General features: G+C 44.2%; 1 protein-coding gene across 2 annotated transcripts in view; it reads left to right on the top strand.

Annotated features, from left to right (window-relative positions):
- Positions 1–252: 252 nt before the first annotated feature.
- The window catches only part of CTTNBP2 (cortactin binding protein 2), a 151,968-nt gene continuing 138,357 nt past the window's right edge, over positions 253–13,863 (top strand). Inside the window, exon 1 of one of the 2 annotated variants that reach the window (XM_019543426.1) lies at positions 253–398. In XM_019543426.1, coding sequence (XP_019398971.1) covers positions 336–398 — 63 coding nt within the window. In that variant the 5' untranslated portion in view covers positions 253–335. The remainder of the gene's footprint in view (positions 399–13,863) is intronic. The other variant, XM_019543425.1, reaches the window with a different exon arrangement.

Below are 13,863 nucleotides of genomic sequence, written 5' to 3'. Positions count from 1 at the left end.
GAGGGTGTCGGACTGAGGAGAAACAATAGAGGCACTGCCCCGCGGGGGCAGATCCCTGTCGGAAACCCTCGGCTGGAGCCGCGAGCGCTGCGGCAGCCCGGGGACGAGGGCGGCTCCCTGGCTCCTGCGCCCGGCAAACCCCGCGGGGCCCCGCAGCTCACTACAGGGCAAGCAGGCGGCCGCTGGGGAGCCGTGGGCTGCGACCGGCCCCGCCCTCCAGCTCCGCCCCCCGGCCCCGCTCCGCCCGCGCCCGCCGGCAGCGACGGGGTTAAGCGCCGGGCTGCGGCGGCGGCGGCTGCCACTCGGCTCCGCGCCGGGGCCGTTACAGCGGGAAGATGGCGACGGAGGGAGCGAGCGCTGAGCCCGGCTCCGGCAGCCAGGAGGACGCGGAGGCAGCGGTAACCGGGGCCGGGGCCAGGGCTGAGCGGGAGGACGTGGGGCCGAGTGGGGGGCTTCACCCGCCCCATTATTCTGTGCGCCTGGGGTGCGGGCCCCGGGGCTGCCCCGCACGACGCCGCCGTCACCCGCTCGGGGCCGCTCCTCGTGCTGCTGCTCCTGCCCCGTGCCTCAGCTTTCTCCTCAGGCGAGCCGGGACTTCCCTCACAGCAGGGAGCAGGGGCTCGCTTGCATTTATTTTCTTGTGACTGGCTCCCCTCAGCTCTGAGGGGGCAGTGGTTGTTGTTTTTTTTCTTTTTTTACAAAAACACATCCACGTCCAGGCAGGTTTGCATAGACATCCCTTCAGTTGTGCAGCCCTGAATCCTCTCCCGGCAAGCAAATGTAGGTGAGGACGTACCTAGCCATATTTTTTTTCGTGTCTGAGTCTTGGGGGCAAAAATAAAATAAAATGACTGTGCTCTAGGGATACGCACGTTTAAGTGGCTGGAATCAAAAGGTTGGGAATACGAGGATGGCCGTATCGAAGCACTTGGATCATATTTTCCAGAATAGGGAGGAAAACTAAGGCCAGTTACTTAGGCCCATAAATGAACCTAACTTCAGGTAATCTTTTCTTTAAGAACCAGGGCTTTGCATCCTGCCGACTTGCCAATAATCTCTCCTGTATTTCAACCCCTTGTCCTTATCCTTCCTTTTTAGTTTTCCTTTAATAATAATAATAATAATAACTGTTACAGATTACAGATTCTGGGTTCTTTCTCCCTCTGAAAGAACGAAAAGAGAGTACAGGACTGCTCATTTTAAAAGGAATCAGCACAATTTTATATGATGCATGGAAAAAGCAGCCATTGGATTGTTTTGGGGCTATTGCCAGACACCAGCTTAATTTATATCTTGAAGCTCAGTGAAATTTCCAGTGGAGGATTTTAAAATTCAAGTGGATGCTTTTTAGTTGTTGGGATTGTTAACGGCTAGAGGGTGCAACGAACGCTGTCTTGGACAGAGAGTCAGTTAATAATATTGTAGCAGAAGACAGTTGTGTAAGTCAACAGTTTGGTCTAGCAGCAGTATTGTCAGGGCATGATGATAAATGCTGTTTTCTTGGCATCTTAGTACAGCATCAGTAATACTTGTTGGGGGGGGAAGATCTTCTTTTGGCTGTTGCTTGGCTGCTCCTGAAAATGTTATGAAATAGGATGTTTCACAAATGGTCTTGCTATTTACTGTCACTAAGGAATTTTATAACTAAAAAAGAGTAGAATATTCTTTTGTGTGCTGTACTCGGGAGGAAGCCAACATTCTTGTCATTCTGAGCTTTTTTGAACCAGTTATATTTCAAGTACAGCAGTTATGCCAAAAAAAAAGATCCCACCAAAAAAACTTGGTATACTGTGTTACCATGGTAATCATGACAGGAGAAACTGGAGGAGACTAGCTCTGATGCTGCTTTCGCACCTGTGCAGCCCTTCCTGATTTGTACCAAAACCAGTGGAATTTCATCAGCTTGAGGCCAGTATAACTTGCAGTAGGTTGGGGTGGGGAATGGGAATTACTGTGCATTGACCTCCACCTGCATGATATCAACTGACAATGATTATATAATAGCAAGAAATGATCTAACATGTCAGTCTCTTTGATACATGGGGGCAGCAGCCTGTGATGCAAAGAAAGCTGCCTTGATAGATGTGGTAGCCTAGGAGAGTATATAAAGTGGACGCTGTAAAAAGATCCACTCTTTCTAACTGCTTCTTCTGTGGTAAAATTAATTAGTGAAGGACTGCTCCATTGTTGTTGTTGTTTTGTTTTGTTTTTTTTAATTCTTTTCTGATATCTGGAAATGGTAGCCTGCATTTTGTATCTTTTGAATTGTTTTTCTGAAACTGCAAAAGGTATCTAAGACTAGGGGTTTTGGTTTCTGAAGTCAGAGGGAATTTTGCCTTTGACAGCACTGGAACCATGATTTCATCCAGGAATCAGATCTGGTCAGTGGAGCCACTGGATCTGGCCCACAGAGTCTTAGGGCTATGCCCACATCTGTGCTGAAGCTAAGCAACAAAGAACTGCATGGGGGCTAAGCAACTTTCAGCTGCACCCTGCCACTACTCCTCCTCTTCCCTCACCACCCCCATCCCATCCAAATGGCTTAAGCATCCCTCCTGCTCAGTGTGTTCTTAAGCATCCATCTCTCCCTATGCATTGTACAGGGCAATACATGCTAACTTTGGCATCTGAAATCTACTTTGGGTACTGGTGCCTGAAATTGAGGAATTACATCGTTCAGAACCAGAAGTCCTAAGTCCCTTTGTAATTTTGTTCAGTGCTTTGAAACCAATACCAAAATCTCCTTGGTTTCTGCCTAAAGCCTAACCCACCATAGTGGCAGCTGCTATCCTCTAAGGATATGCCTCTATTAGTGCTATATTACAAAAATAGTGTTTTCATGTTAATCTTTGTATTATTACTGAATTTATTGATGGGAGGGTTGGAACTTAGATGGTTTTATAAAGTTCTCAGGCCACAATTTATAAGGAAGGTAAAAGAATGAAAAAACTACCACTAAAAGGGTTAAGGACAATAAAAAAGCATTGTTTAAATGTGTTGGGAACAAACTAAAACTAAGTGATTGTATATGTTTGCTACTAGAGAAGAATGTTAACATTTATTTACCAAGAGGCAGAAGTATATTTAAATATACACTTTTAAATAGGCAAGGGATGTATAAATTGGCTGACGAGCTCTCTGAACCATTAATAATCTAAAATTTCCAGATCAAACTGGAGAAGAGCCAAGAATGATGGGGTTGAGTCAGTTATGCAGGTTGACATGGACCACTAAGGTTCTCACTTGGAAAAATGTTAATATGGCAAAAAAGGCAAGGTCATCAGAACCTGCGGGAATGAATATGTAGGTCATACATATGAGAGGAAAATGGTGAACTGCAAAAGGATATAGGGTTATGGCTGATAACTGATTGCACTTGGAGTGGACATTCAATGTTGCTTAGAAAGCAAATCTGATTTTTGGATATAGCAGCAGGGGCATGCCAAACAGAAATAGAGATGTTGGTATCATAACTGAATACAAAATTATCAAAGCCTTTACTGGATTAATTTGCATTGTCAGCCCCTCAAAAGGATCTTGGAAATTGGACTTGCTTCAGGAAAAAGCTGCAAGAGTGAATCAAGTTCTGGAAAACAGGGTCAGGCCTTATGGGGTAAACTGAAAAAGCTCAGATAGTTACTTTACCCTAGAGAGGAAATGGTTTGATCATGGTCTATGAGTATGTACAAGGAATTTTTGCTAGTAGAGGTTTAGTTTAGCAGAAGGCATCGTGGGATCCTGTGATCAAAGGCTTAAAATTAGACTAGAAATGAGTTTGGGGAAGGGGCAGATATTTGACCGCTGGAACAACCCATCTAAGAATTGTAGATTCTGTGTTACCTAGAAGGCTTATAAATCGTATGATGACTCAAACCATAACTTACTGGCTCAAGGCAGAAATTACTGGGTGTGGTCCTCTAGTTAATATTACAAAGGAGGTCAGACTATTATAATGGTCCCTCTTGGACCTTAAAATCTAGGTCAAGGATATGTGCAGGTGTTTGCAGGTTTGAACCTTGGCTGCTAAGCTGTAAAATGCAGCCAAGGTTCAAACCTGCAAACAGGTTTAGTATTAGGAATGTTAGTATTAGGAATAAAAACTAAATACCCAGTATAGCTGGCTGGAAAATGCAGGAAAATGTTTTTGAAAATCTTGATGAATTTCCATGCTTTCGTAAGAAATTAGGAATTTAAAAAAAATCTCAGAACTCTGTAAAATGGTCAGTGAAGTAATTTTGGCTCATTATAAGTAAGTGTACCCAAGATGAGGGCTTTATAATCAATATAAACATCAGTAAATAAAACAGATTTAATAGTTGGGATTTTTTTTCAGGGATTTTTTTGCCAATTTATGAGCAAAACTCTACCTGCTTGAGCAAAAGAGTAGAGAACGGATACACTTTGCAACAAATACTGGAAATGAAACTGAATTCGAGAGACCTTGCAAAAACTTAAACATGTTCTTAAATTTTGTGCACTATGGCTGGAAATGGACATCACCTTTGTGCCATCATAAAAATGTTTATGGCTGCAAAAAGGCCAAGACAACAAATTTTCATGCCCCTTATCCACAAATGCTGAAAATCTATGGTCGTGACTGTTCTCTGAATTTATGCTGGGATATCAGTTTGCTTTGAGGTGGGAGTGCATGGGTAGGCCAGGGCTTTAGGGACCTAATCCCGCATGTCCTGAGAATTCCTGTTCCAGGGTTATGCGGGAGCAGGCCCTTGAAGCCCAGAAGTGCCTGCCCAGGTCTCCCGTTTGTTGAGACATTCTCCATGTGAGATTTCCTGGTTTACAGTGATTCGTGTCTAGGGAATCTGACTTGGGTTGCGTCTCTGCAGATAGGAAAAACTTAAACCCTAATTCCAGCTGCTGGCTTTGAAATCTCTGTCCCACCATTTAGCTGAATCTTGGAGCAGCAAGGGTGCACCTGGAGCTGGGCTGGGGAAAGCCTCTATGATTGGTTCATGGCCTTTCCCCAGCCTGGCTTCTAGCCCCTTTAGCTTCCCTTTGCTCCAGGTCAGCTGGGTAGCAAAGTGGGTTGAGGCAACCTACTTGGCTACAACAGCAGGGCTTAGGAGCCTTGCCACCTCAGCAGAAAGCCCCTGCCTCCCTTTTCACTGTTCTTGGCCACCCTGGAGCAGTACAGGCTGCTGTGGCCCTGCTTCCAGGCTCCCAGATCCTGGCTCCAGTGGCTGAGTGCTCCCCCGACTCCCTGCACTGTTCCAGGTCAGTCCAGAGATGTGTAAGGAATGAGGCTGTTCTGCTGAGGAGAACAAGGAGAGTTCCCAGTGTGCATGAATAAAAATCAGTAGTTGATTGTTAGGATGGAGTGGGGAGGGCATTCTCTGAGGGCGGGTACCCTCCCCCCCACTCCCCCAGGTCTTTGATTGCCTCTGCTTTTCAGCAGTTATTAACTGCCACTTAACAGCTTGCCCCCTTCCCAGGCAGGGGAGAAAGCAAGCTGTCAAATAGGCTCCCCTAAGAGTGGGGGTCACCCAAGGAGGAGCCTGTTGGGGCGCTGACAAACATGGGGAGAAAAAAAAAGTGCTTTACTGGAAGAAGTAGTGCATTAGTTTATCCTGGCTCTTCAGGTCTGTATAGATTCAATCAGCTATTAGATAAAAACAACAAAAAAAACCATCCTGAAGCACCCGATCCATACAGACATTGGCCAAGCTGGGTTCAAGTAACGTGATGCCTCTTCTGGACATACGTGCAGCTCAGTGCTGAGTTTAAAGTAAAACACCATTTTTGTGGGTGTGGGTTTTTGTTTGTTTGTTTGTTTTTTACATCTGTAAGCAGCCTTAATGTCTGTCTTAAGCTACAGTCTAGCTCCTAGGCTGTTTTTCAACTGGAAGACATTCCAGTAGAAATGAACATCTATATGCAGCCCTAGTGAAATTAATGAAGTGTGTGCATAAATCTCTGCAGCAATAGTCTAGCAGGCTAATAACCTCTAGCAGGCTAATAATAAAGAAAATTAGTATAGCTATCTGCCTTTCATCTCTAAATACTTCTCTGTAGTCTCCTCAAACTTGATCCGGTTGTGAGAAGCCTTCCAAGTGCCTGCTCTTCCTTCCTTGAAATACTTGTGGTGAAGGTGCATCTCTTAGGTCTAAGTTGAGGGTGCCCACCTCTATTTTGTATTTGTCTGTTACAGATGCCTTGAGAGGTGATTCTGTTCTTGCTGCAGGAAGGAACTCCAGGGAGCTGATTTTCATAATGAGAAGTAAGGCTGGGGTCTTCTGGGTACCCTAATCTGCTCTCCCTGTTTGGGGGATGGAAAAACCATAGAACACTGATTTAGGCTGAGGCTTCTGTTTCCATTTGGTTTATGGTAGAAATTTTGCCCTGATTTGTGAACTTGTTTGTTAGTGGGCTGACTATTAATTTTCAAGGTACACACCTAGCTGGTTAAATGAGGCTCAGGTAGGTCTGTGTGTTCTAGTATCTGTGCACTAATGTCTGTGTGCTCTGATGTCTGTACGCTAGCTGCTAGGCAACAGTCTGGCAAAATTGGGTCTGAAGAAGTGAAACAAACAAAAAGGCATCTGATAAATCGTAGCTTATTTTATTGTCATAACTCAAACCAAACAGACCTTTTACAATCTTAAACTGAAGGTGAGAGAAATTTATCTTGTTTGGGTTGTGCATGCCAAATTTTACCCGGAGCAACATCTCAGTTGTAAAACCAATATAATGGAGTGGCTGTTACAGGCTCAGTGTTCAGCTAGAAGTACTCTAGCTAAGCTTCAGATGACACACGAGTGGTGAACCACTAATGTAGAATATATTTGCTAGAGCTAAAGCAACTATTGCCCTGTTGGTCATAAGGTTCTAATCTAGGCTCAGGATATTATGTAGGTTGTTCCTGACATCATAGGCAGTCATTTTCACTGTATGATAGTCATTTATTTGACTGTAATGATTATTCGGTAGGAAAAAATCCAAAAAGAACAATCTTATTTCTTCCTGTTGTTGCATTCTCTGCTTATATTTGTATTTTTTTTTAGTACACTCAGTTTCTCCTCACTCTCCCTCTATCTCCCCCAGCTCACTTCCTATATTTCTTATAAACAGGAGAAGTATTTCCGCTGTGGTAGTGGTTCTGTCTCTCTGTAAAGACTCAAATAATAGAAGCATTTACACTGAGTCTAAACCAGAACCACAAGTAAGTATGCCCGGTGTGAAAGCATCCTGTTGCTGAATAGATGGCAGGCAAGGATGCTTTGGGGGTGGGAATTAGGTAGCAGCTGAATCAGATGCTTAAAAAAAGTTATGCATGAATTTGTCTAGTCATTTACCCCTTCCTTTGCCAGTTGGACTCTATGCTAACCACTGAATGTAACATATTAAACATGTATGGGAAATGATGCCTAAACTGTTCTCTTTAATCAAGAGTAGTGTTATGGATCTGATGTAATGGTTTACCTCTAATTACAGAAGGGGGGGAAAACATTTCTGGCATTCATTAGATCTTACAGTATTGTTTTAGAAAGCAAAGACAAGAAAGCCTGTCCCCCATCTTAATATCTTTATTTCTCTGGACTCTCTCTAAGTTTAGTTACGCCTTATTTGTGTTTGAGAGTTTCCCCACCCTACACACACCTCCCCCAAATTTATACAAAGGCTGTGTTTTCCAATTCTGAATTTTTTAAATGGTTGGAATGTAAAATAGAATAAGCTGTACTTGTATCTGTTTTCTTTTTGGCAATGCAGATATCTTTTTTTCCATTTTTCCAGAAAATACTTGGAGTAAACCAGTAGTTGGATACAGTTAAAATGAGGTCTTTACTAACTCTTTACCATCTCGGTCCTTTAACAATAAGAGCATACATATGAACATGGCAGAAAGATTTCTAAAAAAATAGATTATGGATTTTTTGCATATGTATGTATTGAAACTAAAATTAACTACCTCTCCCTTTTAACCAACTATGGCTGCTGTAGTTGAATAGTTGTCTTATGTTGTTGCTAGTGGGGTAAAGAGCCTTGGTTAGATCTGTGGCTCAGCTCAAATAGAAGGCTGTAAAACAAAAAGTCTCTTCCTGGTGATATGTTGCCACTGTTTAAGTGAAAGCTATTGCCTTATCTCCTGTCATAAATACTAGCTGGGGCAAAGACAATGTTACCTGTGCTGTCTTCTAGTGGGTGCATCTTATACATTAGCCATACTTGTCAGAAGACAGGTTCTATTACTAACATTGGGTTAAGAGAGGAAAGATGGATGGTCTTATGGTTAAAGCACTGAATGGAAGACTTGAGATACCATGGTTTAGTTGCGTACGAACTTTTGAGAAAGTCAGTCTGTCTCAATTTTTCATTTGTAAACTAGGGGTGATATTTCCCTGCTTCACAGAGTTCTTACGTGAATAAGCTAACTAGTGTTTGAGTGATGGAAAGAAGATGGACAGGAGATGCCCTGCTAGCAGTATGACTGATCAAATTACATACAGTAGTTGGTGAAACTTAGACACATCTACGCGTTAATTAGTGCACTATAATTATGTCTTAATGCTCATTGGACTAAGTCTGCTGTGCATTAGCACAAATGAATGCTTTTTTGTAGGGCTGCACCAATAAAGATTTTTTTGGGCTGATACCGATGGCCAATTTTTTTTTAGCAAGCCGTATGAGCTGATACTGATCTTATTCTGAAATGCAGCTAGGCAGCATGGAAAGCAGCATCCAGCTGGTAAGTCTGTTGTGGGGAAAGAAGGGTGTGTGTGGGGGGAGGGGGTGCAGATCGAGGCCCTCTGCAGTGAGAGAGGGAGTGGGGCTGGGACAGAGGCAGGTGCTGTGGGATGGCATGGGGGGTCGTGCCCCCAGACGTGTGTGCGGGACTAGGGTGGGTTCCTGCGGAGGGCTGGAGCTGGGGACAGCACTGGGCTCTTCCCAGCAGGGGGGTGGGCTGCACTTGGGACAGGCAGTTCTGGGGTTTGGGAGGGGTTACAGTGAATTTTTGAGTGGCTGCAGTGTCCCCCCCCCACCCCATAACCTTCCTCCCAGCGCCACCCAGTCCAGCCCAGCCCAACTGCTGGGAAGACCCTGGCGCTGCCCCTGGCTCCAGCCCTCAGTGGCAGCCCACCCTAGCCCTGCACGCACATTCAGGGGCACACGCCCCGCGCCCCCCATACCCTCCCAGGGTGCATGCAATGGTGGGAGTCACCCACTACCCTCACTCCCTGGATGAGCTGCTCGCAGCTCCATCCCATGCCCCACTTCAGGTTGTGCAGCCTCCGGCCTCTGCCCCAGCCTCACTCCCTCCCTCACTGTTTGGGCCTTGATCTGCCCCCCGCCCCCCATGGCCCTTTCCTTGCAACAGACTTACTGGCAGGACCCAGCTGCTCTCCTGGCTGCCTGTGTGCTGCACTGCAGCTGAATGCATGCATGAGGCATTTATCAGCCACATCAGCCAAAAAAGATTGATACAATCAATCTTCCTTATATCAGTGCAGATCCAATAAGGGACCAATATATTGGTGCACCTCTACATTTTTGTGATGCTTAATTCTCTTTGGACTAATGTATTGCACATTTGTGCATTAGCACAGTTTTTGCCAGCTGTGCTAATGCATACTAGAATTAGTCCAATGGGCATTAAGTGTCTCATGTAGACACACCCAGTGTGAATTACCCTACTGCCTCCAAGAAAGTAAGAAAATAAGATCAGATCAGTCATTCCCAGAAATTTGAGGCTAATAGACTACTATCAACCCTCAGTTTCTCATTAGCCATCCATGTACTCTCACTTGGTGGTGAGGGGGAGTCTTCTGTCCTTCCCACCCAGAATATCAATTTCCCTAGAACATCTCCCTCACTTAAGGAAGCTTCCTCCCTTCCAAAAACCTTCTCACTATTTTATAATTGCTGTCTTCTCATGTGTATCTGGTGTGCCAGGTCATATGGCAGGGAAAAAAAGGCTGTGACACTGCTGCTGTGGGGTAGGGTCCACTGCCATCTGTAGACCATATATAATAGCCTTTCAGATCAGAGTTTGAAGATCACATGAAGGAATGTTGTGGTGAATACCATATAGTACTATTGTGATGAATAATATGAAGAGTTTTGAAGAAAACATGGAGGGTATGCTTATAGTATAAGTGGCATACACTTCTCAAAGTAGTAAAAGAGAAAATATGCCTTCAGAGTGTTTGCTTTTTGGGGGAGAGGGAGAGATCACTTGGAATTAAAACACATGGGGCAGGATTAGTTTAGGGGAAGGAGGATCACACCCTTCTAGCGAATTTTCTATAAACTTTAGCCCACTTCCCCTTCAGCTTGACCAGAGCAACAGAAATAAATGAAGATTAAATCACATGTACGTATAGCTGCTACTTTACTGGTGTTTGTTTATAAATGAAATTGGTCTTTTTGTAAAATAATTGGACTTGGTCTGTATCAAAAACTGGTTACAGCTCTTACTAATTGTCATCTGTATTGGCTATCCCTCAGAGTCTAATGCTGGGAGCATTTGCTCCTCTGCACCTAGCAGCTCTGGCAGGGCTGTCAGGAAATGGGGATTAAAATCCCCGGCAGGAAGAGTGCCTTGGTTCCACCCTTCCCTCTTCCACTCTGTATAGGGGCGGTATCAGGCTCTAGACAACCCTGCTATGTGGACCTGCCATGTTCAATTTAAGGCAGTGTACACACCAGTCACCCTGGGGTACCACAAGAGCCTGTCCAGGGGACCAGATGTTCCACATACCTTTGTTTCAGGAGGTACATTGGAGCCAAACTGGGAAGCAGCTGCAGCAGAAAGGTGTGCCTGCCTACATTGCATTATCCAACAGTGCTGCAGCTCTTTCTGGTTTGGCTCCAAAGTGCCTCCTGGAAACAGGTGAGTGAGACCGTTCCACCTGTCTTATGTGCCTCAGTTTATGGGAAACGCTGTGCGAAGTCAGACTGGGAAGGGCTGTGGCAAGAATATGTACTTCTGCCACAGCCACTTTCTGATTTGGCTCTGTAGGAGGTGTGCAGCACAGTTGCATCTGGCTGCACATTTAATCTAATGAAATAATAATATTAATGCCATAATTTAATATTTATATAATATTCCTGAGATATTACTTTTTTAAATGGGGTGTTGCTGAATTTTGGAAAGTTTTGGACAGGTGCTTTGAGTCTAAAAAGATCCGTTGTTTTGTGGTTTGTGGGTTAGCCACATAGGAGACTCTGTGTTTGAAATCAACTGAAATGTGTGATTTCTGAAGTTCAGAACAGTGCTAGAATCTGATACCCACTCTCCTGAGGATCAGGTGATATTGCAAAATGTGCAAAAACCCTGCAATAAAAAATATAACATAACCTATCACTTGAGGAAAATTAACACCATGAAATATACAAAGTTAAGAGATTTTAAATGGGAGGGTTGTGCGGAAGCTGTGTGAAGACAAACTGACTGAAATAGAACAACTACAATCCATCTTCATGTTCAACAGCATGACCATAGCTTTGGACAAATTGGGTATGGATTGTAAAAGGTCAGTGAATATTACAATAGGCAGTGCTTACACCCTTGTGGGTAGGAAGGTAAGATTTAAGGCAAAACACAAAAGCAGAGTGCAGAGTTGATCCAGGCCTTCAGCTTTGTGTTGTTCATTGTGTTCTGTATCAAAAAACTCCCTGAGCCAAAACTTTGGGCATGTATCATGAATATTGTGGTAAAAATAGTTTATTTCATCCAAACATCTGTGTTCAACCAGCTCTTGGCAACTTTCAGCATAGACTGCTATATTCTGTTGAAGTGTACTGGCTGGGTCATGGGCCTGTCAAGTGCATCTTTGAACTGTCATGTGAAATACAGAAACTTGTAGCTGAGCTACAAGATGAAAATGGTTTCAAAACCTTGGTGGACATAATGAGACATCTCAGTATTCTGAAAATGAGAATGCAGGGTCAGAACCAAATTGTGACCAAGTTTTATGACACTGCATGCCTTTGACATGAAGCCATTTCTGTCCTGAGAGCTGTTTCTCCTAATGTAGTGCATTTCCCCCACCTTGAAGTTGCTGCTCAGTGCTGCTGGGATTGAAGGTTATGAGAGGTTGGAGAAATGTGGTCAAGATTGCTGATTCCAAGACCTATTCTTCAACTTTTGGAATCATGAAATCGATCAACTTTTGGAATCATGAAATTGAGTTCAGACTGTTTTCTTTTCCTGTTTTCTTTCCCTGTGAAGATGTCGTCCAAGAGCAGCAATTGGAACTCTTTGATCTTCAGTGTAATACTACGCTAAAGGATACCTTCTCAACAGTGAGGATTTGCACATTTTGCCAATACCTGAGAGAGAATGATCCAACAATAAAATATTTTGCATAGAGGATGTTGTTCATGTTGACAAGCATGTGTGCATGAAAAGATCTTGGTGAAGAATAGGAATCCTGGTTTTCTCCAATTAAAAAAAAAAAAACCCCAACTTTTGGTTTAAAAAAAGAAGTATAAACCCGAATCCACATTTTTCCATGATTAAAATGAAAAGCCACTATATAGATAGATAGGGAGATATAGAGATATCTATACACTAGTGGTGTTTCCTTTTAATCATGGAAAAATGGATTTGGGGTTACGTTTTTGATTTTAAAAAAAATTTGAGATTTTTAAATCGTAGAAAACTAGGATCCCTGGTGATGAACACCAACAAGTTAAAATTGTGTTGAAGACTCAGTGGCTGAAACTGGTTTTGGAACAGTCGCTGCAACTAGACATTTAGAGGTGCCAAGTGACTGGGAGCAGGATTACTAGTACAGTAGTTCTTAACATTTTAGACTGGAGCTCCCCCTCCATAACTTTTTGGAATTTAGTGGTGGCCCATTTCAAAGACTAATTTATTTACTACAATGAGCTTGCACACAGAGGCCCTTCCCTTGCCCATGCAAAATACACCCACATTTCATGTTCTGCAGTTGTAGCCCTCTGCTTCCCCCTTCCCTCCCCTCCCCTCCCCTCCCAAATAGGCCTTGGCCAGTGCATTGCTGATGGTGGCTTCCTGGAGATCCCTTTACGGCTTCTGTATTGATCTGTTGAGTCTAGGGCTAGGGACAGACATCACACACACAGTGGTTTAAATGTTCAGAAGCTGGTTTAAATCTGTAACAGAACAGTGCACGTAAATCAGTTTGACAATGGCTGAAACTGGTTTGAGATAAACCTGGTTGAATGTAGTATCAGACTCAACTGCTTTGGGTCAAACCAGTTTATGCAATCTGTCCCAGACCCATTCCTGGTTTAAGTTTATGTTTAAACCAGCCCCCCAGATGCTTTGCAGCCCTGCATGGGGCTCTGTTCCACAGCAGGGCTGGCCCCACCCCTCTCCTCCCTGACTTGAGCTCCAGCAGAGACAGCAGGTACAGCGGCATCTGCCTGGCTTTCTCCCACCACCATTCCCTGCTCAAGCAAGGATTCCCCCCTCTTCTCTGCCTCACACAGACACCTCTCAGCATTAGCTAACATATCACATGCTGGCTATGGCCCGTGCATATCACATGCTGGCTATGGCCCGTGCTGTGGGAGACGGGGACAAAAGGAGATGGAGACAAGAAGGTATTAGCTTAGGGCTTTGGACCTAATCAGGTAGGTGGTAATGTCCCTCTGTTCCTTTCTTGGAAAAAGTTGTTTAGGAAGAGGTTAAACTAATGAGAGAGGCTTTTGTTCTGTTTGATGGGCTGATAAATGCTAACAACTCCCTGTATAACTCCCTGCTGTGTAACTAAATTCTCTGTTGTCAACAACTGGGGGGGGGTAGGGGAGGCGGACCCCTCCCTAATCAAAGCATCCTGTGGGGACCTGGTCATGCCCCCCCTCAATTCAGCACTATGGAAGGGAAGGCTGCTGTAGCACCCCCTGTCCACTAGCCTA

Source organism: Crocodylus porosus, unplaced genomic scaffold (genome assembly GCF_001723895.1).
Source record: "Crocodylus porosus isolate Cpor-Errol unplaced genomic scaffold, CroPor_comp1, whole genome shotgun sequence".
Classification (NCBI taxonomy): Eukaryota; Metazoa; Chordata; order Crocodylia; family Crocodylidae; genus Crocodylus; species Crocodylus porosus.
Note: the sequence above shows the minus strand (reverse complement) of the source record. Positions and strands in the feature narration are given on the sequence as shown.